The 26018-nt window shown below is 37.4% G+C and overlaps 1 protein-coding gene across 31 annotated transcripts in view; it reads left to right on the forward strand.

The window, feature by feature from the left end:
• The window catches only part of USP9X (ubiquitin specific peptidase 9 X-linked), a 152533-nt gene that overhangs the window by 54028 nt on the left and 72487 nt on the right, over nt 1-26018 (forward strand). For 16 of the 31 annotated variants that reach the window (XM_078364063.1, XM_078364064.1, XM_035288928.3 and 13 more), the window contains 8 exons: nt 2736-2851; nt 3066-3317; nt 3393-3531; nt 12248-12400; nt 13570-13674; nt 15385-15591; nt 17907-18043; nt 19901-20034. In XM_078364063.1, the coding sequence (XP_078220189.1) occupies nt 2736-2851; nt 3066-3317; nt 3393-3531; nt 12248-12400; nt 13570-13674; nt 15385-15591; nt 17907-18043; nt 19901-20034 (1243 nt within the window). Of the gene's footprint in view, nt 1-2735; nt 2852-3065; nt 3318-3392; nt 3532-12247; nt 12401-13569; nt 13675-15384; nt 15592-17906; nt 18044-19885; nt 20035-26018 lie in introns of all 31 variants that reach the window. The other 15 variants (XM_078364058.1, XM_054251121.2, XM_078364067.1 and 12 more) reach the window with 1 other exon arrangement.

The following is a 26018-nucleotide window of genomic DNA, read 5'->3' on the forward strand; positions in this document are numbered from 1 at the left end:
AGAGAGTCACGGGGAACAAAACTTGATTTAACATGGCTAAATATAAAATTTTTAGATGACTTCTGGTTGAAGATAATTATATGTCTTTGAAGTACATTTCTTGCTATTAAACTAATAAAAAATAGCGACTGTGAGAGTAGACTTTCAAAACCCTCAAGAGTACAATTTTATAAAATATAGCCCAAAATAGCATATTCTCTGGAGTTACCTACATATTTACTTGCTACTGAAGTAAGAGAAATTTTATCACACAGCTAAACCGGTCTTTTATAAGCTTTTAAAAATCTGATTAAAAGGTGACGTATTTGGCAGAATCTTCAACCATGTCCCTAGTTGGTTGTAGATGTCATGATATAATGAAAAAATCTAAGGGATATATAAGAGCCCCCATATGTTTTTTTTTCTCCCGTTCTACAAAGGTGGTGGTGGCAAAATTCAGATCATTAAACTTAGTTGATGGAGATAAATTTTGCATGCTGTAGATTCACTTTCAAATACTGTTTGTAATGAGTTGCATTTACCTTTGAGAAATTTGAGTTACAGAGCTTAAAATTCTATTTTATTAGGAATATTTTTGAGCCTTAATACTCAATTATCCTCTGGAGTTTTTGGTAGGTCTTCTGTTCTACTTCAGATTGTCTCTACACCCCCTACCCTCCTACCCTCCTGGGGCATTGAACCTCTGTGGCCTCAACTTTCGACCCATGATAAAGCTAAAGCTGTCAGGACTATCTCTGAGAGTGTTAGCTGTTTCCCATCTTCTCCCAAGATGTTTGCAGATGTTTAAGTGAGGTTATCCAAACATTCAAAATATAATAAAAACTTCATTGGTTGCGACAAAAGGTCTCAGGTGAAATTCACCATGCTATGTTTGAGAAAAGGAACTTGTAGGAATAGAAGACTATGTGGAAAGCGTATGGTGAATTATAGGCTGTATGGTCATTTTGAATTTCTCTATTTAGGGCAACTGATCTTTCTCTGCCAGTCTTGACAACTTACAGCCAGAGAAGGAAAGCTGTTGTTTGGCAGCTGCTGAAGCTAGTCTATTAGCCTCAATTTGAAGCAGTCTATCTTAATATTCTCAGTTGTTTAAGCGTACATTGCAGCTGAAGAAATATGAAAAGATTAGCTTTAGATAATTTTTTACTGTGTCCACACCTGCTGTTTTATACATATTATGTTATTGTCAAGTATATCTTCTAATAATCTCATTACAGTTACTGAAGAAATAAAATATATTACATAATGAGCATATACTTTCTTACAATTGCTGAATGACAAAAGGGATCTGGTGACTTAAGTACTCAGTTTTAATGGTTTTGAATTAGCCTTTTATGACTAAAAAGGTAGGAAAACACTATAATATATTAAAATATGATAGTGGATTTATTAGATAATTTAGTTCATTTATATTCTTAAAAACCATATCAAAACTAGCATTAGACCAGGCAAGGTGGCTCATGCCTGTAATCCCAGCACTTTGGGAGGCTGAGATGGGCAGATCACCTGAAGTCAGCAGTCGAGACCAGCCTGGCCAACATGGTGAAACCCAGTATCTACTGAAAATACAAAAATTAGCCGGGCGTGGTGGTGGTTTGTGCCTATAATCACAGCTACTTGAGAGTCTGAGGCAGGAGAATTGTTTGAACCTGGGAGGTGGAGGTTGCAGTGAGCCGATACCACACCATTGCATTCCAGCCTGGGTGACAAGAGTGAAACTTAGTCTCAAAAAAACAAAAACAAAAACAAAAAACAAAACTAACATTAGCTATCATATTTTCTCTTTAAACAAACATTGGACATACAACCATTTATTTAGCATCTTTCCTTTTTCCTGTACATTTAAAAAAAAAGCTGTAGGAAATATTTTTGCTTAAGCTGTAGAAGCGAAAATTGCCTTTTCTGTCCATTGTTTTCCCTTCAGCAGCTTCTAAAACATGGCCTAAATTGCAGAAGGTGGCAAAGTGTGAAAGGTTTTCTTAGGTACGTTAATTTCTACATAATATTTGATTCTTACATCTATATAGCCTTATAATTCATTTTAACTTTTTGCATACAGACATGCTTTTAGCCTCACAACTGTTTCCTGTCCCAGCTGTATGGTACTTTGAGCTACAGCTTTTTCTCAGACAGTTCATCCTGTTACATGGTGTTACTTCTAAGATAAGGAGAACTGGGTGCAATTTGTATAAGCAAAAGTATCAACCAGCATATTCTACTTAAGAACAATGGATATTAATACCAGGGCTTAATTTTTAATTGACAGTTCACTCTGTGGCTGTTACTATGTTTATAGGGAAATTTTAATGTTTTACAACTAAACAAGAAGTAGATTCAAAATTCATTCATATTAGGTTACTAAGTAGCTTCTTCTTAACTCTCTTGAAGCCTTTCTGCCTCCTGAAAATTAATATAAAAGACTTTCCAATAATTAGAAGGTATTCATTCTTCTATGGTGGGATATTTGAAATAGGAGCATGTCTTCTAATTCTTGTTCACCACTTAGATTCGAACAGACAGACAGAACTGTGCCCCAATGATTTAATCTGTACTTGCTCCGTATACTGCTTCTGTCTCACAGGTGGAATTACTATGAACAAAATGCAATGTTTTGTGGTCCTTTGAAAGATGATTTGTCTTATTGAATTTACTATTTCTAGTATATTTTAATAAAGGTTTAGTGCTTTTTACCCCTTAAAGTAGGAAGTTAACTTTTTGCATTAATTGTGTTGCAGGGTTGGCTAGTGGATCTTCTCAACAAATTTGGCACTCTAAATGGGTTCCAGATTTTACATGATCGTTTTATTAATGGATCAGCATTAAACGTTCAAATAATTGCAGCCCTTATTAAGTAAGTTACATTTAAAAATCAATGTTTAGTGCACTGTAGAATTACTGGGTTTTGCTTCATAAAAATTGAGGTTTTCAACTGTGATTTCTTCTTCAACGAATTACTTGAATTTTTAAAAAGTAATATAGAGTTCAAAAAGTGATATAGAGTTTAGTCCTAAATTGATTTTAAGAATTCACATATTTACAGGAGTTTTGTGTCTTTCTTATTTCAGACCATTTGGGCAATGCTATGAGTTTCTCACTCTTTATACAGTGAAAAAATACTTTCTTCCAATAATAGAAATGGTTCCACAGTTTTTAGAAAACTTAACTGATGAAGAACTGAAAAAAGAAGCAAAGAATGAAGCCAAAAATGATGCTCTTTCAATGATTATTAAATCTTTGAAGAATTTAGCTTCAAGGGTTCCAGGACAAGAAGAAACTGTTAAAAACTTAGAAATATTTAGGTTAAAAATGATACTTAGGTAAGATACTTAAGTCTTGAAGTAATTATTTATGCCAATTTTAGAATCATACTTATGACTGAATTTTTCTTACAGATTATTGCAAATTTCTTCTTTCAATGGAAAGATGAATGCACTGAATGAAGTTAATAAGGTGATATCTAGTGTATCATACTATACCCATCGGCATGGTAATCCTGAGGAGGAAGAGTGGCTCACAGCTGAACGAATGGCAGTGAGTCTTTCGATTCTTCTTTATGTGAATAAGAATCGACTTAGGACAAAAAGTTAGAATAGCTCTAGCTAAAAAAATCAGTAACATTTTAAAATAAACTCAAATTGGAGATGTTCTGATTGATTTATAACTCTGTTAATCCTGAGAACTTTTTGAAATAACACAATTTATTATTTGATATTGCTATGTGTAGCTTTAAAACATCTTTGATAAATTTAGTGAATGTGGTAAACTTAGTGAATGTGATAAACTTTAGAATGTGGCGTTCTAAAGTAATTACTAGTTTTTTGGGGAGGGAAAATTGATTGAAATGGAGTAGGTAGAGTTGATCTAGAAAGTGGATTGGGTCGTATCTGGTACCTTATAAAGTGGCCCTATTGTTCATTTGACCATTTACAGTTAAATGTTTTAAAACAGGAAATGAAATTACTAGAATAAGATCTACATAAATCATTTTATCATGATTTTGAGAATTTTATTTTGAAAGCCCTTGACATTGAAATTTTAGGAAACTTTATGTACCATAGATATTTTGTATACATTGTTTTGAAATGAGTAAGTATGCCATTTACGTATAGTGCCAATATTTTTTGAATGTAGATTGTGTAGCAGTCCTGGGGAAACATCTGTAGGAGAACTGTTCTTGCGCTCAAGGAGCCCTCAGTTAAATAGCCGAGATAGTGATTAGAGTGTGTTAAAATGTATGTGGAGACTGCTTAGATATTGCCCTGTAATAGAGGGTCAGGTGGTAGACATCTGGTTTCATACATATGTTGTACCAATTTGCCTCATGGAAAGTCCAGCACAAAGCTATTGAAAGTATGGTGTGAAGAGTAGTGCTAGTTCTTGAACCATTCCTAGATAGGACAGAAAATGGCGTTAAGTGTTTAGAAACTTTAGTTGCAGTTTGACATTGTGACATTCTTACTGTATTTTACAGAAGTATCTGCAACTCTGCAATGGCTCAGGCCTGTAATCCCAGCACTCTGGGAGGTAGAGGAGAGATTGCTTGAGGCCAGGAGTTCAAGACCAGTCTGGGCAATAAAGCGAGACCCTGTCTCTATATTAAAAATATATGTATATATGTAGAATAAAATAAAAATATCTGTAACAGATTAGACATTAAATTAAAAGCTGGCTCTTTTTAAGCTGAGACATGTACTTCTCGAGCACATTTTGGGCCTAACTACTTTTTTATTCTCAGTTAAACTGAATATTGCAAAATCATACAGTGGGGATTACTCCCCGTTTGTATCATGAGTTATCACTCTATTGCTATAGATTAAATGAATGCTAGTTGAGCAAGCTAGCATAGTGTTACAGAAAAACAGACGGTGGCAGCATATGACTTGATTCATATTCCAATTCTAGCATCTGTGAGCCTCTTTACATTTTCTAATAGAATAATGTATCTCTTACTAGGATTGTTTGGAAAATTAAAGAGATAACGGATAAGCAGTAATAGTGCCTGGCACATGATAATTGTTAATAAAAGTAAGGCTGGGCGTGGTGGCTCATGCCTGTAATCCCAGCACTTCGGGAGGCTGAAGTGGGTGGATCATGAGGTCAAGAGATCAAGACCATCCTGGCCAACATGGTTAAACCCCGTCTCTACTAAAAATACAAAAATTAGCAGGGCGTGGTGGCACACGCCTGTAGTCCCAGCTACTCGGGGTGCTAAGGGAGGAGAATTGGTTGAACCAAGGAGGCAGAGAATGCAGTGATCCAAGATCTTGCCACTGCACTCCGGCCTGGGCAGCAGTGTGAGACTCCGTCTCAAAAAACGAATGAATGAATGTAAAAAATAGAGTGCCTTTTTACCCAAGGTCAAAACATAATTCTGTGAACAAATTGGGATAAAGAATTCAATGATTCTAAAATTGATCCTGTACCCTCCCTACCGTGGTGATTGTGTACTTTAATATTTTTCTGAATAAATGCTGGAGTGTAGAATTTTTTTGATTTCAGTATTTCTTTTTTTTCTTTTTTCTTTTTATTGCATTTTAGGTTTTGGGGTACATGTGAAGGACATGCAAGATTATTGCATAGGTACACACGTGGCAGTGTGATGTGCTGCCTTCCTCCCCTTCACCTATATCTAGCATTTCTCCCCATACTCTCTCTCCCCAACTCCCCACCCCCTGCTGTCCCTCCCGTTTCCCCCCAAGAGATCCCACTGTGTAGTGCTCCCCTCCCTGTGTCCATGTGTTCTCATTGTTCAACACCCACCTATGAGTGAGAACATACAGTATTTCATTTTCTGTTCTTGTGTCAGTTTGCTGAGAATGATGGTCTCCAGGTTCATCCATGTCCCTACAAAGGACACGAACTCATCGTTTTTGGTGGCTGCATAATATTCCATGCTGTATATGTGCCACATTTTCCCTCTTCAGTCTATCAATGATGGGCATTTGGGTTGGTTCCAGGTCTTTGCTATTGTAAACTGTGCTGCAGTGAACATTCCTGTGCATGTGTCCTTATAGTAGAACGATTTAAAATCCTTTAGATATATACCCAGTAAAGGGATTGCTGGGTCAAATGGAATTTCTATTTCTAGGTCCTTGAGGAATCACCACACTGTCTTTCACAATGGTTGAATTAATTTACACTCCCACCAGCAGTGTAAAAGTGTTCCTATTTCTCCATATCCTATCTAGCATCTGTTGTCTCCAGATTTTTTAATGATTCCCATTCTAACTGGCGTGAGATGGTATCTCAATGTAGTTTTGATTTGCATTTCTCTAATGACCAGTGATGATGAGCATTTTTTCATATGTTTGTTAGCCTCATGTATGTCTTGTTTTGTAAAATGTCTGTTCATATATTTTGCCCACTTTTGAATGGTCTTGTTTGTTTTTTTTCTTGTAAATCAGTTTTAGTTCTTTGTAAATTCTGGATATCAGCCCTTTGTCAGATGTGTAAACTGCCAAATTTTTTTCCCATTCTGTTGGTTGCCAATTCACTCTAGTGACTGTTTCTTTTTCCATGCAGAAGCTGTGGAGTTCGTTTAGGTCCCATTTGTCCATTTTGGCTTTTGTTGCCAATGCTTTTGGTGTTTTGGTCATGAAGTCCTTGCCTACACCTACGTCCTAAATGGTTTTGCCTAGATTTTATTCTAGGGTTTTTATGGTGTTAGGTCTTATGTTTAAGTCTTTAACCCATCTGGAGTTAATTTTAGTGTAAAGTATCAGGAAGGAGTACAGTTTCTGCTTTCTGCACCTGGCTAGCCAGTTTTTCCAACCCCATTTATTAAACAGGGAATCCTTTCCCCATTGCTTGTTTTTGTCAGGTTAGTCAAAGATCAGATGGTTGTAGATCTGTTGTATTGCCTCCGAGGCCTCTGTTCTGTTCCATTGGTGTATATCTCTGTTTTGGTACCAGTACCGTGCTGTTTTGATTACTGTAGCCTTGTATAGTTTGAAGTCCGGTAGTGTGATGCCTCCTGCTGTGTTCTTTTTGCTTAGAATTGACTTGGCTATTCGGGCTCTTTTTGGTTCCATATGAACGTTAAGGTGGTTTTTTCCAGTTATGTGAAGAAGGTCATTGGTAGCTTGATGGGGATAGCGTTGAGTCTGTAAATTACTTTGGGCAGTATGGCCATTTTTACGATATTGATTCTTCCTAACCATGAACATGGAATGTTTCTCCATCTGTTTGTGTCCTCTCTTAATTTCGTTGAGCAGTGGTTTGTAGTTCTCCTTGAAGAGGTCCTTTATGTTCCTTGTTAGCTGTATTCCTAGGTATTTTATTCTCTTTGTAGCAGTTATGAATAGCAGTTTGTTCTTGATTTGGGTCTCTTTAAGTCTGTCATTGGTGTATAGGAATGCTTGTGATTTTTGCACATTGATTTTGTATCCTGAGATTTTGCTGAAGTTGCTTATCAGTTTCAGGAGATTTTGGGCTGAGACAATGGGGTCTTCTAGATATACAATCCTGTCGTCTGCAAATAGAGACAATTTGGCTTCCTCCTTTCCTATTTGAATATCCTTTATTTCTTTTTCTTGCCTGATTGCTCTGGCTAGGACTTCCAGTACTATATTGAACAGGAGTGGTGAGAGAGGGCATCCTTGTCTAGTGCCAGATTTCAAAGGGAATGCTTCCAGTTTTGCCCATTCAGTATGATATTGGCTGTTGGTTTTTCGTAAATAGCTTTTATTATTTTGAGATACATTTTGTCAATGCCTAGTTTATTGAGGGTTTTTAGCATAAAGGGCTGTTGAATTTTGTCAAAGGCCTTCTCTGCATCAGTTGAGATTATCATGTGGTTTTTGTCTTTGGTTCTGTTTATGTGGTGAATTACGTTTATAGACTTGCGTATGTTGAACCAGCCTTGCATCCCCGGGATGAACCCTACTTGATTATGGTGGATAAGCTTTTTGATGTGCTGTTGCAATCGGCTTGCCAGTATTTTATTGAAGATTTTTGCATCTGTGTTCATCATGGATATTGGCTTGAAGTATTTTTTTCTTGTTGAGTCTCTGCCGGGTTTGGTATCAGGATGATGTTGGTCTCGTAAAGTGATTTGGGAAGGATTCCCTCTTTTTGGATTATTTGGAATAGTTTCAGAAGGAGTGGTACCAGCTCCTCTTTGTATATGTGGTAGAATTCGGCTGTGAACTCATCTGGACCTGGGCTTTTTTTTGTGTGTGGTAGGCTCTTAATTGCTGCCTCAACTTCAGACCTTGTTATTGGTCTATTCAGGGTTTCGTCTTCTTCCTATTTTAGGCTTGGGAGGAGGCAAGTGTCCAGGAATTTATCCATTTCTTCCAGGTTTACTGGTTTATGTGCATAGAGTTGTTTTTAATAATCTCTGATGATGGTTTGAATTTCTGTGGAATCTGTGGTGATATCCCCTTTATCATTTTTTATTGCATCTATTTAGTTATTCTCTCTTTTCTTTTTTATTAATCTGGCTAGTGGTTTGTTTATTTTGTTGATCTTTTCGAAAAACCAGCTCCTGGATTTATTGATTTTTTTTTTTTTGAAGGGTTTTTTTGTGTCTCTAGCTCCTTCAGTTCTGCTATGATCTTAGTTATTTCTTGTCTTCTGCTAGGTTTTGAGGTTTTTTTTTTATCTTATTCCTCTAGCTCTTTTAATTTTGACAATAGGGTGTCAATTTGAGATCTCTCCTTGCTTCTCATGTTGGCGCTTATTGTGACATATTTTCCTCTAGAGACTGCTTTAAATGTGTCCCAGAGATTCTGGTATGTTGTGTCTTCGTTCTTGTTGATTGCGAAGAACATCTTTATTTCTGCCTTCATTTCATTGTTTATCCAGTCAACATTCAAGAGCCAGTTGTTCACTTTCCATGAAGCTGTGTGATTCTGAGTTAGTTTCTGAACTGAGTTCTAACTTGATTGCACTGTGATCTGATTACATCATAACACTGTGTGTTATGATTTCCATTCTTTTGCATTTGCTGAGGAGTGCTTTACTTCCAATTATGTGGTCAATTTTAGAGTAGGTGTGAGGTGGTGCTGAGAAGAATGTATATTTTGTGGATTTGGGATGGAGAGTTCTGTAAATGTCTATCAGTTTTGCTTGTTCCAGGTCTGAGTTCAAGTCCTGGATATCCTTGTTAATTCTCTGTTTGGTTGATCCGTCTAATACTGACAATGGGGTTTTAAATTCTCCCACTATTATTGCGTGGGAGTCTAAGTCTCTTTGTAAGTCATTAAGAACTTGCCTTATGTATCTGGGTGCTCCTGTATTGGGTGCGTATATATTTAGGATCGTTAGCTGTCTTGTTGCATCGATCCTTTTACCATTATGCAATGTCTGTCTTTGTCTCTTGATATTTGTTGCTTTGAAGTCTATTTTATCAGAGACGAGAATTGCAACTCCTGCTTTTTTTTTTTGCTCTCCATTTGCTTGGTAAATCTTCCTCCATCCCTTTATTTGGAGCCTTTGTGTATCCTTGCGTGTGACATGGGTTTCCTGGATAGAGCACACTGATGGGTTTTGGCTTTTTATCCAGTTTGCCAGTCTGTGTCTTTTGATTGGGGCATTTAGTCCATTTACATTTAGGGTTAATATTGTTATGTATGAATTTGATCCTGCCATTTTGATGCTAGCTGGCTGTTTTGCTTGTTAGTTGATGCAGATTCTTCATTGTGTTGATGCTCTTTACCATTTGGTATGTTTTTGGAGTGGCTGGTACTGGTTGTTCCTTTCTATGTGTAGTGCTTCTTTCAGGAGCGCTTGTAAAGCAGGCCTGGTGGTGATGAAATCTCTGAGTACTTGCTTGTTCGCAAAGGATTTTATTTTTCCTTCACTTACGAAGCTTAGATTGGCTGGATATGAAATTCTGGGTTGAAAGTTCTTTAAGGATGTTGAATATCGGCCCCCACTCTCTTCTGTCTTGTAGGGTTTCTGCCGAGAGATCTGCCGTGAGTCTGATGGGCTTCCCTTTGTGGGTAACCCAGCCTTTCTCTCAGGCTGCCCTTAGCATTTTCTACTTTATTTCATCCTGGTGAATCTGATGATTATGTGCCTTGGGGTTGCTCTTCTTGAGGAGTATCTTTGTGGTGTTCTCTGTATTTCCTGGACTTGAATATTGGCCTGCCTTGCTAGGTTGGGGAAGTTTTTCTGGAAACTTGGATTATTCTCTTCGTCACATTCAGGTACACCTATCAAAGGTAGATTAGTTCTTTTCACATAGTCCCATATTTCTTGGAGACTTTGTCCATTCCTTTTTACCCTTTTTTCTCTAATCTTGCCTTTTCGTTTTATTTCATTGAGTTGATCTTTGACCTCTGATATCCTTTCTTCTGCTTGGTCAGTTCGGCTGTTGAAACTTGTGCATGATTTGCGAAGTTGTCATGTTGTGTTTTTCAGCTCCATCAATTCACTTATATTCCTCTCTAAGTTGTCCATTCTTGTTAGCATTTCGTCAAATCTTTTTTCAAGGTTCTTAGTTTCTTTGCTTTGGGTTAGAACATGTTCTTTTAGCTCACAGAAGTTTCTTATTACCCACCTTCTGAAGCCTGATTCTGTCATTTCATCACATGCATTCTTTATCCAGCCTTCTTCCCTTGCTGGTGAGGAGTTGTGATCCCTTGTAGGAGGAGAGGTGTTCTGGTTTCCAGTGTTTTCATCCTTTTTTTGCTGGTTTTTTGCCATCTTTGTGGATTTATCCACCTGTCGTCTTTATAGTTGCTGGCTTTCAGACTGGGTCTCTGAGTGGACGTCCAGTTTGTTGATGATGAAGTTATTTCTGTTTCTTAGTTTTCCTTCTAACAGTCTGGCCCCTCTGCTGTAGGACTGCTGAGGTCTACTCCAGGCCCTACTTGCCTGGGGATCACCTGCAGCAGCTGCAGAGCAGTAAGGGTTGCTGCCAGTTTCTTCTTCTGCTATCTTTGTCCCAGAAGGATGCCCACCAAATGTCAGTCTGATCTCTTTTTTTATGAGGTGACTCTTTGGATATATGGTGGTCAGGGAGCTGCTTGAGGAGACAGTTTGTCCTTTATAGGAGCTCAAGTGCTGAGCTGTAAGCTCCGTTGTTCATTCAGAGCTGCTGGGCAGGTACATTTAAGGCTGCTGCAGCAGAACTCATAAACCCCTTTTTTTTCCCCACGTGCTCTGTTCCGGGGAGTTAGGGCTTTATTTGTCAGTTTCTGTTGTGCTGCTGCCTTTTTTTCAGGGCTGCCTTGCCCAGCGAGGAGGCATCCTAGTCACTGCCTGCCTGCAGAGGCTTTGCTGAGCTGCTGTGGGCTCCGCCCAGCTACCATGTGAACTTCCCTGCAGTCCTGTTTATATGGGTGTAGTTAGAACTGCCTTGGCAATGGTGGCCCACCTTTGTAATGGTGGACTCTCTCTGTAATGGCGGGTTGCCTAGGCAGCGGCGGGCTGCCTCAGCAATGGCATATTACCTCCGTAGTGGTGGGGGTACCTCGGTAATGGTGGATGTCCCTCCCCACAGAGCTGGACTGTCCCGGATTCAGCTGTGAAACTCTCAACCCAGAGCATTTTTTTTTTTTTTTTGTGGGAGTGGGACCTGCCGAGCCTGATCACCTGGCTCTCTGCCTCAGAGCCTTTTTTTTTTTTTTTTAGATGAAGGGTTGAGACTCTCCCAGGTGTTCCAGTCGCCTGTTGAAAAGGTGCTGGGATTTGTGTGATTGTGTGATTTCCTGTGCAGCAACCCACTGAGCCGGCTGAAACAGCGGCACTGAGGTTCGTGGCGCTTTTTTGCCCAGGAATCTCCTGGCCTGGCTCCCTGTTTCAGTCCCCTTTTTGCAGATGAATGGGCGACTCTGCCTTCCTGGAGCTCCAATTGCCAGCTTAAAAGGGCACCCAGACCAGGGTATTTAGTGTGGAGAACCTCTGCGCCAGCCAAAATACCCGTGGTGGCAACCCGTGGGGCTCCTCCGCCTGGGAATCTCCTGGTCTATGGGCAGTAAAAATCCATCTGGAAATGCAGTGTCCACTTACCCTCTCTGCTTTCACTGGGAGCTGCAATCCTGAGCTGCTCCTAATCGGCCAACTTGGATCTTCACTCCAGATTTCAGTATTTCTAATTTATGGAAGCATTTCTGTATGTGCAAAATTGTTATAAAATTATACTTTCATAATTTTCCATTAAAGCAACACATAAGCATATTTTATCAGTATTATATCTTGTAAATGTGTTTTAAAATTTCTTATTTAATAATGTCAGCAATTAAGAAAAAATTGTTTTAGTTCCTGCTTTCAAACACGTTTTTGAATTAACATTTAGGAATGGATACAGCAGAACAATATCTTATCCATAGTGTTGCGAGATAGTCTTCATCAGCCACAGTATGTAGAAAAGCTAGAGAAGATTCTTCGTTTTGTCATCAAAGAAAAAGCTCTGACCTTACAGGATCTTGATAATATCTGGGCAGCACAGGTAAGGAATTTTAAGATGGTAGCTATTTTGTTTTTAAAATAAAGATACTAAAATCTGAAGAAATACAGTAGCTGTTATGAAATGGTTGGAGGCTAGTGTTGTTTGACTTTGAGAATATTTAAATGCTTGTTCCTCTGCCAGGAATCTTTTTGAAATAACCAATAATCTTTTTAAAATAAGAATATTTCTTTGTCTGTATTCGATAAAGGTTGAGAATTTGTCAGTGGTTTTAAATAAAGATGCAAACAGTAAAATCATAAGGAATGTCTGTTGAAAAAGTGTAAAGACAACTGTAATTGGTTCCTTCATAGACTTACTAGAAAGCAGAAACCTCCAGTGTCAGATTTAAATCTTTATAAAGACCTATAATAATTATTCCAGAGAATTTATTAACTCTTTAGAAGGAATAGTAACCTTTTTAGTTTTTGAGTTGGAAACTACAGCTTCTGCTGTTATCTTAATGACAGTTTTCTACTTGTGGATTTCTTAGGAAACATTATTGAGTTGTAGACTATAAAGCTTTGGGTTTTTTTTTTAGTCTATAAAAACCAAGAAAACAGTTTTGCCGTGATTGCTTAAGGCTCCAGTTTTGAACGATATTGTTAGTGTGCCTTATTTTTCTATTCGCTGTATTAAAATTGGCATGTTAAATTGTAATAAAGGTTTTTATGAACCACCAGAGTACACATTAGCTGTATTTATTATATCATGAAATTAAGTGGCCAGGTTTTAGGTAGCAGTTCTAAAGCATTTTATAATGTTAGAATTTTTTTTTTTTTTTTTTTTTTCAAGACAGAGTTTTCCTCTGTCACCCAGGCTGGAGTACAGTGGCTCCATCTGCAACTTCTGCCTCCTGGGTTCAAGTGATTTCTCTTGCCTCAGCCTCCCAAGTAGGTGGGCTTACAGGCACCTGCCACCACACTCCACTAAGTTGTGTATTTTTAGTAGAGACTGGTTTTTATCTTGTTGGCCAGGCTGGTCTCGACTCCTGACCTCTAGTGATGTGTCTGCCTTAGCCTCTGTGCAGGCTGTGTTAAGAATTTTCTTGTGTTACAGTTAAATTAAAGAGATAGGAGTACTTCATTAATAGTTGTCAGCAAGCAGTATATACTATTTAATCTGTTACTCAGATTCTAGTGTGTTGTGATTTTGTTTTTGTTTTTCAATAGGCAGGGAAACATGAAGCCATTGTAAAGAATGTACATGATCTCCTGGCAAAATTGGCATGGGATTTTTCTCCTGAACAACTTGATCATCTTTTTGATTGTTTTAAGGTAATTGTTAACATAGCAAAATATTACCATTCTATTTCAAATAGAATTGATTAATTAGATCTGTGAGTTATTCCTAGCCAATAAATACTTAAATAGAAATCCCATTAAACAGTCTGTGGTGTGAAGGAATTGGCCATTGTTTTCTTTTCCAACGAGAACTTGATGATCATTTTCATAATAACCCCCATAAGGGAAACTCAGGCTGTCACTTTTTGATTCTTTCCCCTAGCAGTTTCTATCTAAGTTACAGGTTCAAGCAAATTTTAGGACTACAGGGAAGGATGATTGGTTGCAATAAACAGTAAGATGACAGCAAGGGATTACCAGTATCTTGGTATTCTGGGGTCATATGCACAAGCAAAATATGAGTTAATCAAAATATAACTGATAAGGTAGCCCAAGAACCCCTGTGGTCATATCTACATTGATGCCATCATGTTGCTTTTTGAGGCCATGTTGTGTAATATCTTTCATCAGTTGCCAGGGTTAGGTTTGTGAAAGCTCAAGTGGTCAGTGAATTTGTGGATTAAGAATATAAAGACCTTATGGCAATGTGCACTAAGGGCTGTTCTGTTAACAACTGGCATTAGATCGTTAGGTCACCAAGGTTTCTTGTTAAAAATAACATAATGACTAGTGGGAACATAAATTGCTATAGCCACTTTGGAAAATATTTGGTATTTAAAATTCTCATGACTCATCAACTTAACTTCTGAATATACACTTGAGAAACTCATGCTTATGTACACCAGGATATGTGTTCAACAACACTTGTAGCAAAAAAAACCGTGGAATGTTCATACAGTGGAAAACTTGGTGGCACTGAAAGAGCAACTCATCCACATGGATGAGTCTAATAAACAGAAGATGGAAAAAAGGAATAAAGCCACACAGTAATTCATGTACCTTGATTGCATTAATGTAAAGTTCCGAAATAGGCACAGCTGGTTTCTGGGGTGTTGCTTACCATGTATTATTTTTTACCTGGGTACTAGTTACACAGGTGTTTACACTGTGTACTGCAACAATGTCTAAATGTCTTAGGTCATACATCTTCATTTTAGAAGTGAGTTTTAATCAGGATCCTGATACGGTCCATGTGTATTTCTTTTAAGTTTCTTAGGAACTAATCGTTCTTCTACCGTTTGACATTAGGTTCATTTCAGTTTACTGTCTATAAACACTGATTAGCAACTTAGTCCATTTTCTGCTGTTATAACAACAAAGAACAGAATTTTATTTGGCTTACAGTTCTGAAGGTTGGAAAGTGCAAGAGGCATGGTCCCAGCTTAATGTGAGTTTTGGAGGGGACATTTGAACAGTAGCAGTAATTTTACACATAAGGCTTTTCCCATATTGCTTAGCAGCATCCCCAGCCTGTACTCACAAAATGCCATCAGTACCCTACCCTTCCACCAGTATGGTAACCATGTTGTATACCACTTCAGAGGTTTTTAAAAAAAAATGTATTTAAGAGTTTTTAATGGTGTGTGTCATCTAAATTGAGATAATGTATCATTTTTTTTTCTTTTTTGGAATTTAACTCTGTCCTATAAAAAATACCCAGTTAACTGTATTATCAGATCTCATTGAGTCATTCTGTGCTCAGCTCTGTTGTTTTTCTGATGAATTTGAACATTGTTAACCTGGTGGCAATTTATGAAGTGGTGACTAAATGTGTTGTTTTCATGTCACTTCATTTTTTTCTAGGCCAGTTGGACAAATGCGAGTAAAAAGCAACGTGAAAAGCTACTTGAGCTAATACGTCGTCTTGCAGAAGATGATAAAGATGGTGTGATGGCACACAAAGTGTTGAACCTTTTGTGGAATCTGGCCCACAGTGATGATGTGCCTGTAGATATCATGGACCTGGCTCTCAGTGCCCACATAAAAATACTAGATTATAGTTGCTCCCAGGTAAGGATGTACTGCTTTGCTCTTTTTGTGACCTTTCCCCTTCAGTTAGAGGGGCTTAGTTACAGGATAGTTCTGTATTACTCTGACATTGTTAGTTTTTGAATGATTTTTCCGAATTGACTTTTTGTGTTCATTAGTCTGCCATAGGATCTGTACATCAAGGTTTTGTGACTCATCTGAAAAGCATTTGAATCTCCTTGGGAGAAAGTACAAACAGAACAGATTGTACAGTGGTGGTATTATCAAGTGTATGGTTCTGAAATGCCAGTTTTGAATAGATCATAAAATATTAAAGCTGATTAGGGACTTTAGAGGCAAGAGAAATTAGGTTTTCTTGGCTTATAGGGAAGTTAAGAAAAATTAGTAGAATATCCTAACTAGTAAAGCATTTAGTGCCTCCACAATGAGCAAATCACACAATTTCCCTACATTCTAATTTGTAGCTTTTGTATTTTTTTAGCACATGGTAAAGTGAACATTGCTGAGTAATTTTTCACTTGTTAATAAAAACTATTTGTTACATTGATGAACTGGCATTTGGGTAAGAGCTAAGAAAAGCTCAGGAAGGTATATTAATGTAGATACTACTCAGGTTTTGATTATGCTTACTTGGGACAGTTTGTTAGGTATTTATTCACCAAATTAAATAGTGATAATTCATTAAACCAAGGGTTCTTCTGAGGAGTTTTGAATGAAAGCAGTACATTTGCTATCAGGGCTTTTAACTAGTAACTTCTCTTTTAAATATCTATTAGTATCAGTGCCTGGCATAGTGTTTTACACATTTATTCATGAATAGGTTCTGGATTTCATTGAATTTAGTAGATTTTGCCTTTTTTCAGCTTCAACTTTCATTTATTGTTTGGGAAATAAATTTTTAAAAGTCATTCTCCCACTGCCACTTTTTTCCCTTCTGCTTGCCAAGACTGCTGTGAAAGTGTACATTTGATCATAAATTTTTTCATGACCTTAAAAAGGTATACACTATTAAACCCAGAAATCGTGAAAAAGGATACAAAGAGGTACCCACAAGGACATTCATTAGTGTTTATAGACATGAACATGTGGAAGCCGCCTTAATAAATCCTTTTTTTTTTTTTTTTAAAATGGAGTCTCACTCTGTCGCCCAGGCTGGAGTACAGTGGCATGATCTAGGCTCACTGTAACCTCCGCCTCCTGGGGTCAAGCTAGTCTCCTACCTTAACCTCCCCAGTAGCTGGGATTACAGGCGTGTGCCACCACGCCTAGCTGATTGTTTTGTAGTTTTACTAGAGACGGGGTTTTGCCATGTTGGCCAGGCGGGTCTCGAACTCCTGACCTCAAGTGATCCACCCACCTCAGCCTCCCAAAGTGTTGGGATTACAGGCATGATAAAATTTATGTGAGGTTGTATTATGCAGCCATTAAAAGGATTATTGATGTAGAAAGACTTTTACTGATGTAGAAAATGTTTAGTGTATATCATTTAAGAGTATCATTCTAATTTTGCTACCAAAAAAGGAATATCTGTGTATTACAGAATAACTCCAAACTTGAGTTTAAGGGGAAGAAAAAAAACTCCACAAAATTGTTTTCCTTTCCCTTTTTGCAAAAATAAAATAATCCAAGCTTACAAAATTGTTAGACACACAAACTTGCAGTTACTGATTACTGTTGACTTTACGGAAAAAGGTGAAGGTAACTAAGGTTTGAGAAGTAAAATACCATAATAGAAATAATTTTGAGCTTATAATAACATTTATTAATTTTTGATTGTTTATATCTGTTTCTGTCCTTTTTCTCTCCTTGTATGTATGTTTCTTTATTTTTATTTTGGTGATTATTTTTAAATGTAGTTGCCATTCTATTTTCTTAGTAAAATAAACATTTTTAGTGTTCTTCACTGTACTAAAACTTGGCCCATTTAGAGTAACAGTGTGTTGTTATATATTAATTACGGATTTTATGATAAGGTAGAATCTCTTAAAATACTGGATAAAACTCAATACCTACCCTCTGGCAGACTTGGAAAATCAAACTTTCTGTCAGTGTGCCTAAATACTTAGGATCTGTAATGTGTGTAGATATATTTCAGTACATATAATACTTTGCTTTTATAATAGTGCTATACTTTTTGGAGTTTTGGTAGTAAATGTGAAATAAAAACAAACATAAAGCTTTTACTATTATTTAAATTAAACTCTTTACTGTAACTACAACATGATGCTTTTGTTGCCAATTTTAAAAGAAAAGATTTTATTTTATAATTCTCAAAATAATTTGAAAATAAAATTCTCCTATCAATCTACTTAAAACATTGAAATCATTTGTTTAAGGACCGTGATACACAAAAGATCCAATGGATAGATCGCTTTATAGAAGAACTTCGCACAAATGACAAATGGGTTATTCCCGCACTGAAACAGATTAGAGAAATTTGTAGTTTGTTTGGTGAAGCACCTCAAAATTTGAGGTAAGACTTTTTAACATAGAAAATTACAATATTTAAGTTTATGTACTTTATTGAAATGAAACAGTGTATCAGCTGACAAATGCAAATATTAAAATTAGTGGAGTGAAAAAGAAGAGGCTATAGAAGAAATGTTTGTTTCGAACAAAAGAATCCTTTATTATGTCTACCTCCTTTGTTTTATTAATGAGGAAGTAAGCCACAGTTAAGTGATAAATATTCAGAATCAAGATAATATTGCCTTTGGGTTCTTGGTTCAAAATTATTATTACATACATACTATATTTCTAGCAAGTATGCCAGGAAGTTTCATGGTATGTGTTTAAAGTTGGATTAGACCACAAGGACATTTAAATTGATGAAAGATGACAAGATACAGTTTCAGAATTTTTAAACATTTATTTTAGCGAAATTTTAATAGCTATCTTAAACTATCTTAGGTATCAAATTCTGGTTACTGAAATAATTTGTCCTTCTATTTTCTGGTAATGGAGTTGGAATTGATAACATTAAAAGGAAAAATCATGTGGAGAGAAAGCAGGGTGCAGTAGAAGGAATATTCACAGTGCAGTCAGGATTCGTAGATGTGAATCTTGTGTCAAACCAGGAGTTTAATCTTGTGAAAATTCTGTAAAGAATCATGTTTGGCCGGGCATGGTGGCTCACCCCTATAATCCCAGAACTTTGGGAGGCTGAGGAGGGCGGATCACCTGAGGACAGGAGTTTGAGACCAGCCTGGCCAACATGGTGAAACCCCGTGTCTACTAAAAAATGCAAAAATTAGCCAGGTGTGGTGACATGTGCCTATAGTCCCAGCTACTTGGGAGGCTGAGGCATTAGAATCTCTGAGCCCAGGAAGCAGAGGTGGCAGTGAGCTGAGATTGCACCACTGCATTCCAGCCTGAGCAACAGAGTGAGACTCTTAAAAAAAAAAAGTTGTTTTCTTTATGTGTAAGATTAAATTATTGCCAAGATCCTTTATAGCTCTAGATTACTATGATTATACCTAAGACAGAAAAGGTTGTGTGTATGTCTTTATTTAAACAGTTGAACTTTGTCTCATTTCTTTCCCCCAAGGCTAGAAAAAATTATCAAATTGGAAAAGGTATGGAGATAAACAGTGTAAGAAATTGAGACATATCTCTCATTAACAATATTTATTCGAGGCGCATATTTTGAGTATGTTTGGCCCATTGCACATGTGCCTTTCAGCCTTTCTCAAATGAATGCATTTATCTGTTGAAGTAGACACAGTAGTTCACATATTCACCCAAGGAACCGTGGCTTTGTCTCCACTAAAATAGTAGTTTTGACTGTGAAAGTTGATTGGCTTCAGTGAAGGTAGTAGAACAGATTAGGGTTTCAATGAAGATAGCAAAGCAGATTAGTCTTTGTGGTGTCACCTACACCTATGGGCAAACTTGGCTACAAACCAAGTGTCCCAGGATGTTTTCTTAAATAGCTAATAAATAAAATTTTACTGAAAGCATTTTCTTTGATTAAATTCTTCATTACAACTGTAGCGTAGTCTTACAAAAAATGTTTGTTTCATAATTTTGGGAATAATTATGTAACACAAGCGCTTTGGTATTATTGAAGTATAGAAATTAGTCGTTGAGGTATACTCCCATTTGGTAAAGTTGTAGAATACTGATGGATGCTTTTTGTGCAAAGTAAGAATAATGTGATAAATGTCTCATTTTTTGAAGAGTTTAAATTGGTTGTGATTTTTCATTAAATGTACAAAAGTATAATTTTTAAGTTTTTAATTCAGTTGCTAAGAATTTAGGTAGTACAAACTCTTCTGATTACAACAGAGCTTAATTGCCTAATTATATTGTTAAGTTCTTCTCGTTTCAGTCAAACTCAGCGAAGTCCCCATGTGTTTTATCGCCATGACTTAATCAATCAACTTCAACACAATCATGCCCTAGTTACTTTGGTAGCAGAAAACCTTGCAACTTACATGGAAAGCATGAGACTATATGCTAGAGGTATGTATTGTAAGCTTAAATGAACTATGGGAGATAACAGTGACTCTTTTTGCATTAATTATCTTAGAAATATAAACCATGTTCCTTTATGGGTTTAAGATCCACTATTACTCCCAACTCTTAGACAACCTAAACTGTAGGCCAGTATTTTAGGGCTCTTCACTAAGTGCTTGCCTTCTCCTATTCTCCTTGTTAAGTAAGTATTTCTTCCCTGCCTTGGGAGCTCTGCCTGCCTTTATTACAATTGATTGCTACCTTCTTAAGAATGTACTTGACTCATTTTCAACCTTTTTGTCCTTAACCTCCACCTTTAGCTTTTTAAAAGGAAACTTGTTTTGTCTAAATCTGTTCTTACATTATAATTCTTTTATAATCCCAAACCTGTGTTTTGTAAGTGCTTCAAGACTTCATGAATTTAACAATCATAAGAGTAGAGATGGGAGGCTGGCTATAAGAATCTATATGTTTACATTGGAATTCAAAGTGTAAAATTGTTTGAACATGTTTAGAATAAATTTTCGTATGATTTCAACAGACCCTGATTTTAAGTGCCTGCCGTATGTGGAGCCCTGTGTCAGTGCTCTTTTGCCCTCTGACAGTTGTGTCAATCTGTGTGTGTAAGAGTAGGGATGGCTTCTCAATATATACCTCCTCTGTCTTGCTACAAATTCATGCCCCCTTCCCTATTGATACTTTGTAGTTTCAAGTTTGTTTCCAGAGCAATATATAAGAAAATACTGTATTACCAATGTTAATGATAGAGTTAAGCATACTGATTACTCAACTTACCATTCATTTCACATGTTATGTAGGATCTGCAGAACCCTATAGTATGTTAAAAATGAGAATATTTATAATACTCATTTGAGGAGACTTTTGACATTGTTGAATAAAATCCCCTGGTGCTTATGAATTACCAGATTTTTGCTTAATACTTACGTACACTTCCCAATAAAATTGAGATAAACATAAAAATTAAGCAACTCTTCTGATATTCTCAGTGATAGTGTCGACTCTGTTCTTCCATGTATCCCCTCAGGGCCAATAGATTGTAGAGCTATACAAGCAATGTAAGTGTTAGGCCGCTGATGAGCAACAGGCAGTGGTCTTAGCATTTCAGTCCTAGGTTCCTTCTAAGCAGTATAATAGAACAATCAAGGCAATACAGACGTACAGCCACGTGATTTATGTTCTATGCCAAAAGCACTCAAAATCAGATAAACAAGAGGTTTATGTGTAGTATATATACCCAAGCATTTGGGTCTAGTATAATATAACTCAGACTTTTTGTTATGATTATAATCTCTTCCTGGTAGTACAAAGCCCTCATGGTTGCCAAGGAGGGCTCCCCAGAGTGGAGCCATATACTTGATATGTGCTTTAATGCTAATTGTTATTTACTTCATTTGCATGTGGTGTTTAATTTCATTGTCAGAAGTTGGGGACCCTACTGTCTCATTAGGGTTTTCTGCTACATTTTAATACAATTCTACATGAGTTACTGCCTCATTTCGACGTTGTCACAGGAATGATTACATTCTTCAGTTTCCTCTCCTTATGTTGTCTGTATACCTGCAAACCAAGAGATGTGAGTCTGAAACATGACCCAAACGTTAGCTGTATGACCATGGGCAGGTTATTTATGCTAGAATAATGTTTGGCGTATAGTAGATTCCCCTCTGAATTTATTAACATCATACCTTTTCTTCTCCCAACCTTGGTATCTTCTCTTCTCCCAATTTATTACACTACTCTTGATTAGTATTGATGAGTCTGCAGATTCTTAAATATGGGGGTGGGGGAAATAATATTTAAAACTAGTAGAATTCTTCTATTAAAATAAACTTTTTACAATGTTAAATCACTTCTGTGGTAACGTCATCTAGTAACATTTCTGAATTTGCAATTCTAAAGTAAATTGTGAGGTTTGCCTCTGTAATAAAAGTGTTGGATGAATCCCATTAGATATGAGGCATATTACTTGGCAAGATAACATCAGGCTTCCATAGTTCACTGATGTTCTCAATTTCTGATAACCATTTTACCAATGGTTTGTCCTGCCTCTATTTTATTTTCACTAGCATCTTTAGCTTTGGGGGGGAAAAACATTTCCTTAGTAAGCATGATCAGCTGATTTTTACCTCTTTTAAACATTTAGGTAAAAGAATGGACTTAGTAAAATTCTTTACAGTATTTATTCATTTCTCATTACAAGTGCTTTCATACACTGGTGCTTAGACAAATCATTCTTTAAAAGTTTTTCATATGCATACAGTAAAGCATAAACTACCTTTTAGTTTTCATTCAAGTTTTAACTCTGGTAGAATAGTCGTTGTACTGACTTCACTACTTATTAAAAGTTTAGTTAACCATTTTTTCTTGTTTCTGGATAGAGTCGGATAACACAGCTTCACTGTAGGTCAGATTTTTGCATTCCATTTACTTAGGACTGTCATTTTCTGTTACTTCTTCCCAGTCTTTTCCATCCAACAGTGACAGTTTTTATAGGAACGTTTTTCACAGAAGAAGATTTCTTTATGAGTGTCATTGATCAACACTGCTCTGTTAGGATGCAAATCCTGTGCTAGATTTTCTCAATTTGGACTCATTCCTACACATCATCCGTGAAGTACTATTAAGTCTGTGTGGCTTCTTTGTGGTTTAAAAATAATTGGGTATTACCCATTTTGTGAACAATTTATACCTTCCTGGAGAAATGGCTGTTTCCAGGCCTGCAGCAGGGAAAGTACTACATGATCCTTGATGATTCTATTTCAGAAAGTAAGAAAGTGCTCAGCAATTATGTTGACATGCCAAAGGACACAGGATTTGGGTTTTCACTCGCCATAATTAAGTCAAAAATTAGTAATGAAAATAAAATAGGAAAATACTATATAAATAAAAATGCCAACTAACAGATGTAGATTATGTGATGAAAATAAACCCAAGGGGGTGAGGATTTTCATGTCTGGAATGACAGAGTAAAATGCTCAGCAGATCTTAACAAAACAACCATTTATTTGGAGAAAAATATTAAAAATAGTCATTTAAAGTACCTGAAAATTGTCCTAAGGGAGTATAGCAAATGGGGAGAAACACTCAAGAAAATCTGTCGTCAGAAAAACAACAAGAGTCTATAGCATTTGAGCCACAACTTACTCTCTTCTCCCCATGCTCAGATACAACTTTCTTGTGTGGAAACTCCACTCCAGGCAGGTGTAACTAAGAATCGGGCTCCCCATGGCTGCCAGTCTAGGGCTATAGTTTGACCACACGAAGTGCAGTCTGCTGACATTTCTGATCCTTTTTAGTACTATGTGGCAGAAGCTTTGTTCCAGACAGTCATGTCCAAGAAAACTGAGACTCCTTTACCGCACTCAGTGCCTACTTGTAGTGCAAATGCTTTACTTAAGGCATGGCAGGCTGAGAATACTGGGGCTCTGATTATCTCCAACCGAGCTTGCTCACAGGGTGGAAATTATATGTCAGGGAGTGCAATCTGAGAAAATCGGAGAGTTTGATCCCACCCCTCAACACCGGTACCATTTCTTAAGGCAGGAATATCATGTTGGGAGAAGTTAGCTGCTGTCCTGCCTTCATCTCCTGCATAGTAGCATAGATGTTCTGGGCCAGACGGTGAGAGAAGGTGTGAGGATGCTGTGCTCTGTAGTTATGCATGAAGGGACCAACTTTCTTTGGACCAAACCATACCATGCCTAAGGGTATTATCACAAATGGAGTTTTGGGTGAAGAAGAATTAAGAGAGTGCTTGTGGCTCCCTTGTACTGGTATCAGCAAGTCACACAGATGAGCAACCAGAAGTTTAACAGAAAGATCTAGATAAAGAGCCAAGACAAACCCTCTTGTGATCACAGTTTACCCTGGGGGTCAAGAATGCTATGTGTACGCATTAGGCTGCACCTACGAAGAAACAACCAGAGCTGGACATGGGACGAATTGAAAACATTCCCCAAGCTGCATATTGATCCATCAGCAAAGGGTGAAAGCTTCACCAACACAGTGGACTCAAATATATCTTTGACCAGACAGAGCACTGGATGAATAATAAGCTGCCCTGACTCAGGGGTAACGCTTCGGAAGCCAGACATGAAAATTACATGTATTCCTGGCAGTATGGAAGACTGTGTACATATTCAAGATTGCATCTTTGCCGGAGTGATTGAGAAGGGATCATGCAAGCTACTAGTCTCTGACTGAACATAGGACAAAAACATAAACTTTTTGAGCGGTGTGATAGTGGCCTCTAAGCCACACAGACATCCAGTGGCAAAGGGTAAAAATCTACTGGTCAAGGAGGCTTAAATATAGTGTTTGGCCAATAAGGGGCTTATACTGACCCAGGAGCAATTCCTAGATAGGCAAGCTAAAGGATTAAAAGAAGAGGGAAAACATCTGGGCAGACCTATTGGAGGATATACACTGTGAGGGAAATAGATTTCATAGACTTAGCCCAATCACTAAACAAGCTAGCAAATGAGTGGGAGAAGGGAAATCAGTATTCAGGTTGTTGCAGTATATCCAATTCCAGGTTTTATTGACAAAAATTGAGGCATGCAAACAAATAGGAAGATTTGATCTGTAGACTGACACAAAAACTACTTTTGGAGGAGGCCAGATGGAGGGCTTTGTTAGGCTTGACAGCAAAGATGTGAATTAGAAATATGCTCCTAGAACTGAAGAAAACCATGTCTAAAGAATTTTTTAAAAGTATGATGACAATATCTAATCTAAATTGGATAGTAAAGAGAAATTTTATTTTAAAAATCATGTAGAAATTTTGTACTTGAAAAGTGTAACCAAAATGAAATATTCATAAGAGGGGCTAAACGATAGATTTGAGCTGGGAGAAGAATGAATCGGTAAACTTGAAGATAGATAGTAGAAATTATGCAATCTAGCCAGGCATGGTTGCTCACGCCTGTAGTCCCAGTACTTTCAGAGGCCGAGGTGGGTACATCACAAGGTCAGGAGATTGAAACCATCCTGGCTAACATAGTGAAACACCATCTCTGCTAAAAATACAAGAAATTAGCTGGGCATGGTGGTACACACCTGTAGTCCCAGCTACTTGGGAGGCTGAGGCAGGAGAATCACTTGAACCTGGGAGGCAGATTTTGCAGTGACCTGAGATTGTGCCATTGTACTCCAGCCTGGGTGACAGTGAGACTCTATCTCAAAAAAAAAAATGCAATCTGAAGAACAGAGGAAAGGTGACCAAGTGAACAGAATATCAGGAAAATATGGGGTACCGTGAAGGGGACCAACGTACTTATAATGGGAATACCAGAAGAATGAGAGTGACAGAAAGAGACAGTCACTGAAAATGTCCCAAATTTGATGAAAGATAAGCTCAAAGAATTTCAAATAGGGTAAATCCAAAGAGCTTCAGGCTGAGACACATTACAGTCAAAGAGAACAGTTAGAAAGTAGTAAGAGAAAAATGAGTCGTCCTGCACAAGGAAACCCCAATAAAAATTAACAGCTGATTTCTCATCAGAAATACTACAGTCAGAAGGTAATAGGACAACATACTCAAAGTGCCAGGGTTAGGGTACAGACCTGATAACCAAGAATTTTACATTCAGCAGAATCGTCTTTAAAATCTGAAGGCAAATTAAAGAAATTACCAGATAAAGACTGAGAGAATTTGTTGCTCTAAGACTTGGCTTATGAGACATCTTAAAGGAAGTAGTTAGGCCAAAAACAAGTGACATCAGATAGTGAGAGTATTCCAAATTTGCCGAAAGTATTCAAAAAATATTTGAATGCTGTAAACTTGCAGTCCCCAACATTTTTGGCACCAGGAACTGATTTTGTGGAAGACAATTTTTCCGTGGACTTGAGGGTGAGGGACTCGCAAGCAAGGTAGTAATGCTCACTCATCTGCCACTCACCTGCCACTCACCTCCCACTGTGTGGCCCTGTTCCTAACAGGCCACAGACCTAACAGACATCTGTGGAAT

This window comes from Callithrix jacchus, chromosome X (genome assembly GCF_049354715.1).
Source record: "Callithrix jacchus isolate 240 chromosome X, calJac240_pri, whole genome shotgun sequence".
Classification (NCBI taxonomy): domain Eukaryota; kingdom Metazoa; phylum Chordata; class Mammalia; order Primates; family Cebidae; genus Callithrix; species Callithrix jacchus.